General features: G+C 40.5%; 1 protein-coding gene across 1 annotated transcript in view; it reads left to right on the top strand.

Annotated features, from left to right (window-relative positions):
* Positions 1-12,236, top strand: part of LOC136426527 (sushi, von Willebrand factor type A, EGF and pentraxin domain-containing protein 1-like) — a 120,437-nt gene extending 108,201 nt beyond the window's left edge. The window contains exons 59-71 of the mRNA XM_066415192.1: positions 324-389; positions 902-1,002; positions 1,682-1,891; positions 2,697-2,964; positions 3,391-3,570; positions 4,379-4,468; positions 5,236-5,431; positions 5,776-5,872; positions 6,531-6,801; positions 7,234-7,422; positions 8,586-8,682; positions 10,345-10,396; positions 11,247-12,236. Coding sequence (XP_066271289.1) covers positions 324-389; positions 902-1,002; positions 1,682-1,891; positions 2,697-2,964; positions 3,391-3,570; positions 4,379-4,468; positions 5,236-5,431; positions 5,776-5,872; positions 6,531-6,801; positions 7,234-7,422; positions 8,586-8,682; positions 10,345-10,396; positions 11,247-11,333 — 1,904 coding nt within the window. The 3' untranslated portion in view covers positions 11,334-12,236. The remainder of the gene's footprint in view (positions 1-323; positions 390-901; positions 1,003-1,681; positions 1,892-2,696; positions 2,965-3,390; positions 3,571-4,378; positions 4,469-5,235; positions 5,432-5,775; positions 5,873-6,530; positions 6,802-7,233; positions 7,423-8,585; positions 8,683-10,344; positions 10,397-11,246) is intronic.
* Positions 12,237-12,989: the final 753 nt, after the last annotated feature.

The following is a 12,989-nucleotide window of genomic DNA, read 5'->3' as shown; positions in this document are numbered from 1 at the left end:
AGCCAAACTATATCTATAAAACACCTTGCGTGGTACCACACTGTGTTATCTTTTCATTATCTATAATGCAAAGAGTGAGTACAATGTAAATCAGAATATTCAATATCACAAGCAATACATTTCCATCGTTAGGCGTACAGCATGCTCTCGTAGCAACTGGCTGATGTTGGCAATTACACGTTCTACTATCTCATGCCGTTGGGGCAGATTATGAGTACGTGTTTGTACAATAACCTAGTAATAGTCAGTAAATACACAAACCATGTCCATACTTTTGATTTTTACCTGAATAGTATTTGAGCAGACGTGGTTTCTTTTTACAGAGTTCCGGTCATCACCAACTGTAATCCCCGGGCCGACAACAGCTTACATCGCTTCTAACACTACAGGTATTATTGATCATCATTGCTTATCTAGCAGAGATTCACGTATTAATTTCGTGTGTTAAGGCTTCATTTTTGTCATTGCTTTATGAAGTGTTCATTGGAAAATAAAAATTAGTTATATATATATAGGGCATATTTTCGATCGACTGAGAGGTAGTGTTCGATTTCATATTCCCTACTAGCTTAGTTTATGACGTTGTTTAACAGCACAAACAGTAATATTGCTATTCCTCTGAGCTACAAATTATATTTTAGTTAGAATACACTATATGTAGCATGTCATTAACTTATAGGCTACACCGATGAACCGTTTGAGGCCCATGCTGTTTTCGAGGATGATAGCATCTCTGAAGTTTGAAACAAACAAGCAAATTACATGTAGCACTAGCCTGCTTTGGATATTTTGTTGTGGATTTTTGTCTTAACTTTTTCCTTGCATGTTTTCCACGAAATAGTGTGTCAAAAGGTCAGCCTTAAAATGACAATTTCATGAGACTTTTTCACTGTTCACGTAGCATCAGTCGGGCCGAACCTGAACAGACTGAACGGACCAGGCTGGGACGTGGTGTTCCTTCTCGACAGCTCGGACAGCGTCGGTTCAGCCGGCTTCCTGAAGGTAAGAAACCAATCAATCAATCAATCAATCAATAAATCGATCGATTGATCAACCAATCAATCAATCAATCAAAAATGGTTTATTCGTAAAAAAGACATTGCAGCCAAGGGATGAATTGTGCCCTCTGTACATATTGCACTTGGTTTTTACATGACACATTACACAAATCATTTAAAATTATTTACAGTAGTGATAAAACAATTTCGATGCATCTGTATTAAGTTAGCTTATTTGATGTCTGTTAGCTTATCATATAAACAATTTCATCCAGTTTATTTCGTAGCATTCAGGAGTCGTAACAAAGATGGCACCGGACTATACCGAAATCAAACCGGTACACTGGTAAGGCTAGTTTATTAGAGTTCCTGAGTGACCGTCCGTGTGTTTGTCCCCTAGCCCTGAAAGCGGGTACTACTGTAAATGTATTTAAGTTCGCGTGGTTTTTATTTCGCGGTAGGGAGAAAATGGGGTGTTCACGGTGGTTTTAAGTTCGCTTTTGAAAGAATAGTAGCGCTAGAGCCATAGGTGGCCAAAAATGGTCTAAGTTGTGGTTTTAAGTTCGCGCTGAAAGCTCACCGCGAAAACCTCGAACATAAGACCACCGCGAACATTTCTGCATTTACAGTAACTCGACAGTTCTCTCGGATGCTGACATGTTGTTTACAAACTTCGCACACAGGTTCGCAACGTCACCCAGACTCTTGTCAGGAAGTTGCCGCTCCTGAACCAGGACACGCACATCGGTATAGCGAAGTACAGCGACCGAACTGAGTTCGTGGAATTCCTAAAGGACTATCAAAACAAGAGCAACACCATTGAAAAAATCGAGGGCACCACTCGATTGGGAGGAGGTACTTTACTCGGGGATGCCATTACCAACGTTCGAACGGTATGTCATGCTTTGTATAAATCAATTATCATTTGATACGTTGATGAAGGTTAGACATCCAGGTAATAAGATACAAAATATATGAGAGGATTTACAACCCCGCCCTCAACAGGAAAGGGGGTCTACGCGTTGAACTTTCAGGCACCTGGGATAATGCACTGCCCACCACCCCCCACCCCTGACAAGCAACATATAGTTACTGTTTTACTGTACTAAAACAACAGTAGCTAATTGAACTATTGGCATAAAACTTTGTCTTGAATTAATCTTTTTCTAATGACTACATCAAGACATCCTAAATTGTCTCAACCACATTAACATTATCTATTCAGAGTTTTGGTATAAAACCTGGTGTTCTCAGTCCTATCGTTAGTCACTGACGAAAGACAGTGGATACTGTCTGAAACGTCTGACTGTTTCAAAATCTTATCCAATTGCTTGAGTTATTATTTTTGGCGTAATTATCATTTGAATTTTTCAAATGTTCTGTATTGTTTAGCACACAGATACAAGAACGTAAAAAAAGATAAACATTTCTAGTCTATAGACCTATCTGATGTCTCTCACTAACCATCTCATTTCTCTCGAGTTATGCCAACAAACAAACAAACCGACAAACACAAAAGGCCCACTGCAGCACTAAAGGACCTTCGTCTCCCCAACAGTAACTTACCTACCAAAAATCACCAACATCCGTCCATGGCATCAAGAGTTATTAGCCAACACCATCACTCCACAAATACCGACCAAAAATATACCCTTCTGCCTACGGCGAAGGCAATAAGACACTATGGTTTGCTTCTAGGTGAGTTTCACTGAAGAGAACGGGAATCGTCCGAACATACCCGACGCGCTTGTCGTGGTGACAGACGGCAACTCCGCAGATGACGTCGTCAGCGCTGTGGAGGCAGCTCGCCGCCAGGGCATTCATGTGTTTGCCGTCGGAGTCGGGGACAACGTGGACAGGGACAAAGTGAACCAGATCGCTGGGAAACCCGAAAGAGCCTTTACGGCTCCTTCAACAGCCTCAGCGCTCACGGTCGGCGACGATGTGGCGAACTGGCTTAACACAGGTGAATGTCAATTCATAATTCAATACCTTGGTGGTCCTTGTTGTTGTACACTTATAACTTTTGACCAGGCTGGATCCGGAGCAAGGTGGAAGAAATCATTGAAGTGGATGCGTTGACTCAGGGTATATGTTCGTGTCAGTTTATGTGTGTTTGTGTAGGTGTGAGTGTTTGTGTGTTGTGTTTATGTGAGTGTTTATAATTGTGTGCTGTGTTCGCGTATGTGTGCACTTGTGTTTGTGTGTACGCAGATATCTATCCATCTAATATCTATCTATATTTATACATATGTCTTAAGTACAGATATCCATATTGTGTCAAAATCTAAACGCGTCGACAAAGTTGAGAGAAGTCGTACTTTTTATCAACATGGTCTCATTGTATCTGTAGTTGTAATTAACTCCGTCATTCAAACGTCTTTGTTACAAGCACCTGAATGCAGTAATCCCGGGCAGATACCGAACGGACTAAGCCGGGGAACCACTTTTGTGACCGGTCAGATGGACTTCAGCTGTGATGACGGCTACACGCTGATCGGTCCGAGCTCGCTCACATGTATGCAGGAAGGTCAAACGGGCAAATGGTTGGGAACTGTACCTGTCTGTGGGGGTGAGATTCGTGATCGATTATCGACATTTTCTTATAATATGTGGCCTGACTGTAATTGGCTACTAACAGAGCATATGCTTAAGTCATAAAGAAAGACTTGAATGAGCATTAAGCCACTGTGGTGATTTGTTAAAGGTTTCTGCTACATTTGCCTCTAGACCTCCAGAAATAAGAACCAACACTTAATTAGAAAGTCACTCGACTGTTTCCTGTGCACACTGGAGCTTTTTTATAAACCTCTAACATGTATCATTAGACAGTCTGTTGAATAGTGGTTTGCATGATACAGTGATGAAGATTAGACATCCAGGAAGTAAGATACACAATAGAAGAGTTTTTTTTTTCAAGCAACTGGGTACGTTTTGTAAACGGTCACAATTGACCAAACTTATCAAGTTGCTCGAGTAACAATTTATCCAGTTGCTTAAGTAACTATTTTTTGGCGCATCGGATTGTTTGTTACTTAATTCTATTCTAACACCAACAGTATAGATACTGAAATGACATCATTTTCTCAATGTATTCGGAAAGGTAAATAAATTAGTTCGTACTTTATTTTGTAAAGAGGGAAGGAAGACTAGATGTATACATTTAGAAAGCGCAGATGTTGCCGATTTATATTTTGTATTTGTATTTATATTTATTGAAAATGAAAACACTTCATTGCACTGGGTCAGCCTAGGCAGCTCTTGTTGGTAACTACTGACCTTCAAAAATACAGACGAACATACAACTTGTATACATAATCTACAATAAATGGATTAAAAATCATTACAAAATACATGATTGCTGTACACTATTTTTTCAGCGGGTAACCCATGCGCTTCAAACCCGTGCACAAGCGGTAGGGTATGCACGCCAGCACTTATCAACAACGCAACTGGTTTCCAATGTCAAGGTGAGTCTCATCGTAACATACCCCATATACCGCTCATTTATATATATTATATCAGTATTATCAAAATGATTCCAACAGCAGCAAGACGAATAGGATAAGACCAGAGAATGGACACTAGTTATCATTAATATTATCATCATTATCAGTATTCTTATGCAGAACGTGGGACAGTTCGTTATCCACTGCCTTCAAACCCAACAATGGTAAACGTAGTACCTTATAGTTGATTAGACATTAGGGGTATGTACTCCATTACTTTACTTTTGCTTTGTTACAAGTACTGTACATACAATTATCCTTCGAGTATGATTTTGCAAATAAAATGTATATTAATTGAGGGAAAGTGTCTCACAATTACACAGCACAACAATGATATCTGCAGGTATAAAGGACGAGGTTCGAAAATTTAACCGTCTTGTAAATACTGTAACAGAGGTATAACAGTAACAGTATCTCTTCCTTTTCATCAATGCTAAAATAAGAGGGAACATATCGTTTTGCTCCAATGTAATTGTTTTACATAGGAGTGGCACTTGCATACGATCGATGCAAAGTACTGACTTTGACATGTTCAGACGGTTCTTTTTCAATTAGATGTTCTGCCAGTTCATTCTATTTACGCTGAAGATTGATGGATGTCACTTTAAACGTCCGGAAGTAATGTCCAAATCTTATCCAGTTGTAGAGTTGGAATTGTCTTAAGATGTTGTTTACCTGAATGTCTAACCTTCATCAAAGTATCTAATTGTGTGTTTATTGTAACGTAGAGAACTGCCAGGGTCTGAACATGCCCGGTTGGGATCTCCTCCTCTTGGTGGATGGTTCCCGAGAAGCGGCGTTCTCGCAGAACAAGGCCTTCGCGCGAGACTTGGTCGACAGGCTGCCAATCAGCAACCAGCAGGCTACCAGAATCGGGCTGGTGCAGTTTAGCGACACCAACCGTCAGGAGTTCCACCTCAATAGGTAAGTAATACCCCCGTGGCGCAAGCGGTAACGCAACCCCGCTGCTTCGCCATCTGGATCAAATTCTGTGGATCCTGTAGGGCCCGCGTTCGATCCTAGGGTTCAACTCGAGCTCGGACATGTTGCAAGGGATTGCATTCGTCATTTCGGATGGTGACGTAAAGTCGGCGGCCCCGTGTATAAGGGAGCTTCAAGCGTCAAACCTCTGCACGTAAAAGAACCCAACACACTTATCGGAAGAGTAGTAGGGGTAAAAACTCTTGGCCAAAAACGTGAGCCGTGGCGAAGTTGCATGGTACTACCATTAGCTACTTGTGGTTGACTGCTTTACTTAATTTACTTAGGTACTCCAGCAAGCAGGCTGTGCTGTCGGCAATCGACAACGTCACCCACACCAGCGGCGGCAGCTTCATCGGGAATGCCATCGATTACGCCCGGCTGGTACGTTTTGATGAACCGATTCATATACTGTATACATGTGAATGCATTTAAGTTCGCGTGGTTTTTATTTCGCGGGAGGGAGGAAATAGAGTGTTCGCGGTGATGTAATACTGACGATGTCCAAAGCCCTTTGACCTTTGTGACGTCAGATTCCGAGTCGGAGGAATGGCGTCTGGAGCAATTTCTATGGTGCAGGTGTGGCCGACTCGGAATCTGACGTCATAAAGGTCAAAGGTCTTTGGACATCGCCAGTATTACCTCACCACACCGCGAATTTTAAATATTTTAAAAATGCTAATCTATGATGGACTCATGTAAAAGAAGTCAGAACTGGTCTTAGTGGTATATTTAACATACTGCAGTATGCTTTACGAAATTAAGTTTAGCCTGCCTTTAAGATGAAAAGTGTCATGTTACTCTTGTATTAGGTAGACTAGCCTGTAGGTAAGTACCAGTAGATGCCATACTTTGTACCTGTACAATTGTTGTACAATAAAGCTATATAAAGTTATATGTATCTGCAAGTTGCTATACATTGTACCTGTTGCATTTGTCGCGCAATAAAGTTCTTCTTCTAACTATTTTGCAGGCAGATAAAACAAATAATCAAGCTAATTAAAAAGAAAATATTCTTACCCCGAATTCTTATCTTTTACAGATCAGCTTTACCGCAGCGAACGGAAACCGTGCAAAAGTACCCGATGGCATGATCGTCGTGACTGACGGTCGAACAGACGACGCGGTGGAGTTTCCCTCCACGGGAGCTAGGCACCAGGGCATCACGACGTTTGCCGTCGGCATAGGGAGCAGAGTGAACCGCCAAACGCTGGACACCATCACCAGGGACCCGGCTAAGGTCCTGATCGTGACGAATACCGGAAACTCGAAAACAAATGCCATGAACCTCCTTGTAAGGTGGCTGTGTAGAGGTAAGTTTGTATTCAACAATTAATTGTTCTCACCAATTCTGACTTATTGCCATTTCTGTACATGTGGAAAGGAGATAGAAACAACATTTCTACGCACAAAAGTTGTACCTACGTAGGTCTTAAATTAAAATTCGATAAAACCAAATGAAGAAGGGACAGAATGAATATCATAAACTTCCAAAATTGATAGAGGCACACGTCTTGATCTTCCAAAATACATCTTGACAGGTGACTTAAGAAAAGAAAATAACTTACTTGAAATCAACACCTTCAAATCATGAAGTAGCACTAGTTGGATTGGTAAAACAGGTTTTAAATACAATTACTGCTGCCTTCATACAAATGTTAGATGTGGGAAAAGGAAGACTCAAATTTAACATCTAACACTCAAAGACGATGCAACTTCTTTATCTGTTAAATTCTTGTGTCCAGGCGCCTTCTGTGACGACCCAGGCCCGCCAAGGAATGGATCTAGGCGGGGCAATTTCTTCCAAGGCGGTTACGTGGACTTCTTCTGTGACGACGGCTTTGTCCTGAACGGCGCCACCCCGACCAGGTGCCAGACCAACAGCAACTGGACAGAACCGGTTCCAGTTTGCGGACTTGATAGCGCACCTCTAGGTGAGATTTATCAATTTTACGGTCACACCTGACACGTCATTCGGAGGGCCCAGACATATAGTCTGGAGTGTTTTCGGGGCCTACATATACCAGCTCCTCGGCTCCAGAGTTAACATGCCCCCACTGAAATTTTGCGTCAGCCCCTTGAGTTAGCCTGGATTCCAGACTGCTTCCAGGGCGTACAAAGGCCAGCTCCTTGGCTCCAAGGCCAACATGCCCCCATTGAAATTTTGCCATAGCCCCATGAGTTACTGCCTGGATGCCAGAGCTCGAGTGTTTCCAGGGCCTACACAGACCAGCTCCTCGGCTCCAAGGCCAACATGCCCCCACGGCAATTTGGCCAGAGCCCCATGAGTTAGCCTGGATGCCAGTCTGTTTCCGGGGCGTATATTCGAACACAACCGTGGTCCAAGAGGAAGCACTCTACATGCGCACTTGTTCAAGAGTCTTTTTGATAATACAGATTAAAAACACACGCCATGTGACAGCACGTTTAACAAGATTTCTGTTATGATGTTTTCCGTACTTAAATCTGTAAGACATGTTTTGTCTATGCCAGATAAAAGTTACTCAAGCAACTGTATATGATGTTGGAAACGGTCAGACGTTTCAAGTAGCATCCACTACTTTTTATCAATGACACTGAGCAAGATTTGTAGATCAACAACTTTTTAACTAGCCTTAGTGTCATCCTATTTAGTTTCATGCTGTGCCTTCACAGAACAAAGGCAGAGCCTGAAACTAAACAAGATGACACTTATGATAGTTTTTATCCACGAACTATAAAACTATGCTACTTGAAACGTCTGACCGTTTTCAAATCATATCCAGTTGCTTGAGTAACTGCTATGTGGATGTTCAGACCACTAAAATCTATCCGAATTTCTCTAAGCTTACAGACAAAGAAAAGACTTTTCTTCTTTTAACTACCAAAAACCCACAAATTATAGAAAAGGTGGGACATTACGTCTTCCATTGCTTACAAAAGAGAAGTCAACGCCTTCACTAGTTATAGACAATTACGTTTGTATAATCTAGTTTTATATTTGTTTTGTACCCTGTTCTTTTAATGTATGTTATTTGCAATTAGCCTTCGGGCAGGAATTTGCAATAAACTTACTATTATCTGGATGTCTAACCTTCATCGACGTTTTTTTTTTCAGCGGCAACTGCTCCCTGGGTGGTTCCCCTGATTGCCGGTCTGGTGGGGCTGGCTGCCCTCGCCCTGCTGGCCCTCCTGCTCTATGCCCTCTGTGGAGCGTAAGTGTGATCTCCTTCTTTCGGTTAAAGGCACCCAAAGCATTCTATAAGGCTTGAAAACTTGAAATATTCTAGTTGCTGTAATCTTCATGAAATTGACATTTAATGCCGCTGTTTACTACATTTGCGTGCGGATTTTTTATCAAAAGTGTTCAAAAAAGGCAAGCTCACGACTTTTTTGGCTAAAGAAATTAAAACGTTTTGGACTACCCATACAAGATCTTCTCGAATTTTACCAAGGGTACATTCGGCCCACTTTAGAATACGCCGCACCAGTCTGGAGCCCTAGTATCACTGCACAACAATCCATGAAGGTCGAGAGAATACAAAAACGAGCCCTGAGAATTATCCTCGGCCCCCAATATATATGTTATAACGAAGCCCTAACACTTTTATGTCTCCCCTCCTTGGAAAACAGGAGGAAAAACCTTAGCCTTCGGTTTGCCAAATCCTTACTTCGAAATCCTACCTTCAGGAGTTGGTTACCCCCAACCCGATCTGACATCCACGCTAGAAATCTAAAAGGCGCCCACCAACTTTGTATCCCTTTGGCAAAAACAAATCGCTATAAAAACAGTCCCATTCCATACTTTACACATCTATTGAATACACACACCTGATAAAATCTCCCGACGTTTATTCATTTAGTTTACAGTTTGATGTTAGACATTGTTTCATCTTTTATCATTTGTTGTCAAGAATTTTTGTATTTGTTTTCTTATGCCTCGTACAATACGTTATCCTTTTCTTGTTTCTAGATTTTTAATAGCACTAGTTGTTTGAATTTAAGTTAGATTTGTTAAATGTAATACGCCTATTGTACGCAATTCAGCATCCTTCTCTGAGGACGCTGCCATGTACTTCAGCGATGTATGAATGATCGAATCAATAAACTTACTATATAAAAGCGGCACAAAAATAACATGGTGATCTTTTAGTTTCACGCGCCTAGTGTGAATAGACCGATACCATAGCCCCGCCCACCTCCGTCAAAACGTAGAAATGCAAAATTAAAACATAAAAATGCAAATATTTGACGGACATGCAGTCACTCTCTCATTGGTCGAACCGCTTATTGTGATGGACAGTCAGGATCAGTTTTTAGGGCTTGGATTTTCTATCAGTTTTCACCACACAATGACATCGTATCTTTGATACTTTAATGTCGATATGTAATGGTATAGTGTTATTGAGACTTACTATGTGTAGGAATGACTAGAAATTGGACCTTTTTATTCAAGTTTCAAGCCTCATAAAATGCTCTCGATGCCTTTAAGACAAAGTGGTGACCCAGGAAGAGGAAGAGCTGAGTTGAAAGTGACTTTGTTCAATAGGATTACGCCCTAAACATATTTGAAATAGTCTGACACCCCTCCCTTCTGTGTTCCAGTAATCTTGCTTGTACTCTTCATAACGTGGTACGCTGCTTAACACGTACCACGAATCCTCTGTCCATTTTAGGATTGTATGGCTCTACTGACTTTGGCTTTGATGGAGACTCATCATCAAAATGCAACGTTTAGATGAAAATTGGCTCTAGAAAACTTCAATTTTGTCAGGATGGAATGGAATAGAAAGAAGTAGCATAGAATATCGGTCTTGAAGTTGGTGTACCCATGTGTTTATAGGTTCACTCACTTGAATTCTTTCTCGTTAATCCAGGGGTGCAGCTGCAGCGCCCCCAGCGGCTCCCCTGCTCATGGCAGCCGCCCCGGTAAGACACTGTTTGCTGCTACTGATGTAGGAAATGAACATTGTAACAATGATTGTAAAAGTTATAACGATGCGATCTTTTCAAAGATGATGATTTTTATTTTAAAGATGATAATGTTAATTTCAAAGATGATAATGTTAATTTTAAAGATGATAATGTATATCTTAAAGATGATAATATATATTTTGAAGATGATAATGGCTATTTGATAATGTCTATTCTAAAGATGATGATATCTGTTTCAAAGATAGTAATGTATATTTTAAAGATGACAATGTCTAATTTAAAGATGATAATGTCAATTTTAGAGATGATGATGAAAATACGACATATTTTGAAGACCATGATTCTAATGACAAGTTTAGGAACGATGACAGTACTGATGAAAGTTACAGCGTTATGACATGATCTTTTGTGATAATATAACGACAACAGGCCACAAGTTTTCTTTACTTACTTGGCTGTTTTAATATCAATGAATGTTGCAAAAATCTGGTGACTTGGAAAGGTAGAAAAACACCTGTTGACCGTCTTAGAAAAGATAAGAAATCTATCTTTGACTCAGTGAACTAACATGTAAACTCAATCACGTAGAGAACGAACGTGCTAATTGATAAAGTGACATTCCTGGAGTCATGTGTCCCTTAGTTTACGTACCCAGAGTAATTGAATCACATCTGAAGAAGGTGAGCTACAGTTGCTTGTGTTGAAATAAAGTATCAAACTTCATCATTGAATGTACCAACACAGATGAGCTTTTATGCTAAATTGCTAATTGTCACCTTTTTGTCTCGTTTTTCCTCCACCCGCACATGTCACGCCCCCTGTCGACCTGCATCGGTGACTGCAGATCGAGAAAGAGTCCCAGATCGCCATCGTCGACTTCGTACCGAACAAAGGAACAGAGATCCAGACTGCTACCGCCCACATGTACTAACACCGCGGCAGAAATCATCATTAGTTCAGCAAATCATGACAACTCTCATGACTAGTTTCCATACTTGAATTTGTTTTGATTATTATGCTAAAAAGCTATAGTTTATCTATAACATTTTGCAATCTTAAGTATTACTTTCATTTACCATTTTCGTTAAGTACCTATAAAACAATACATTGTAGTATTACAGATTTGTCAATAGATATCAAAGTTTATGGTGATTATGCTAGCATTGTTAGTTAACGGATAACCCTAACTACCGCGGTTAAAATGCCACTCACACCAAAAGTTCATTTACAATAACAATTGTCGTAATCTTGAAACCAACATGTATACTTTATAGCAAAGAAAAGAAAACATGCAAATATGCTTTTAGCCATCAAGAGGTATTATCTAGTTCAGTTAACTATTTAATATAAAGTCCAGTACCGAGTCTTATACTCTTATATTTGATGATAACTAGTTACGGCTATAAACACACCTTTTAATGTAACGGTATGTGCTATATCAATAGTTTTGCTTGGTAGTTTACCCGATAATCAAACATAAACGCTAGTGAAATCTGTTACTGTTTTCCTGATGCAGTTGTATTTAGCATTTTTATTGCAGTTTGCTCCCTAATGTAAATTGAATAGATTCATGTTATTGTAGTTGTAGTCTTACGTTCAATGTACGTATATTTAATGGTGCTTCTTGTTGCTTTTCTTGTATCTAAGGTTTTATTGCTCCTTTATGAGTTTATGAGTTTATCAGTTATACGCACATGCAGGGCAATATGATAATAAGACATCGACTTAAGATTCTGTTCATTATTGTTTTCAACATCGAGGTGAAATGATTAATTGTTCAGTATGCTGTCACGAAATTCTTCCATACATAACTTTAATACATCTTCAAATGCTTGCATTGTTGTCTTTGTCATATTTGTGTGAATGCATGTCAGGAATATCTATGTTTTACCCGAACCAATCCCCAATCATAAACCTCTTATAGTGATAGGCCGTCACTATATCCCCTGGTACGAGTAGCATGTTGAAACAACCATAACGAGACAATAGTACATCCAGGACAAAATTTAAAGGTAAACTGGAAGTCCTGCTGCAGTATCAAGGTCACACACCAGAGGGCCCAAAATCGACCTTGACTTTTGTCTTTCCAAGATCTACTCACATACCAAATATCATTACAATCCATTCAAAGGTTCTAAGGTTATGCTGACCACAAAATGCAGAAACACCCACAGACAGACAGACAGACAGACAGACAGACAGACAGGCAGGCCAAAAACTATACCCCCATTTTTCATGGAGGTAATTAAGATGGCAAGGTGTTCTTGTAGTCTTGTGGTTAGGGTTGTTGACATAGTATCGAAAAATTCAAGGTTCAAATCCCTAGCAGGCCCCAATGTTGTGCCCTTGGGAAATGCACTTACTTAAAGCCCTAAGCTTCGGTTAGGGACGTTCTCTCGGATGGGACGTAAAGCCGGAAGTCCCGTGTTTGAGAAGAGCCACACCTCGTACACCTTAGTCGTTAAAGATCCCGCCGCACTTAGCGAATAGAGTAGAGGCCCATCCCGGTGTGAGTGGATCAAACCTTACAGTCCGGTATCTCGCACTTGAATATACGCACAAGTGTGACAGGGCGGTTCCTACTCAG

This window comes from Branchiostoma lanceolatum, chromosome 2 (assembly GCF_035083965.1).
Source record: "Branchiostoma lanceolatum isolate klBraLanc5 chromosome 2, klBraLanc5.hap2, whole genome shotgun sequence".
In the NCBI taxonomy this organism is placed as follows: domain Eukaryota; kingdom Metazoa; phylum Chordata; class Leptocardii; order Amphioxiformes; family Branchiostomatidae; genus Branchiostoma; species Branchiostoma lanceolatum.
This window is presented reverse-complemented; position numbering and strand designations above follow the sequence as displayed.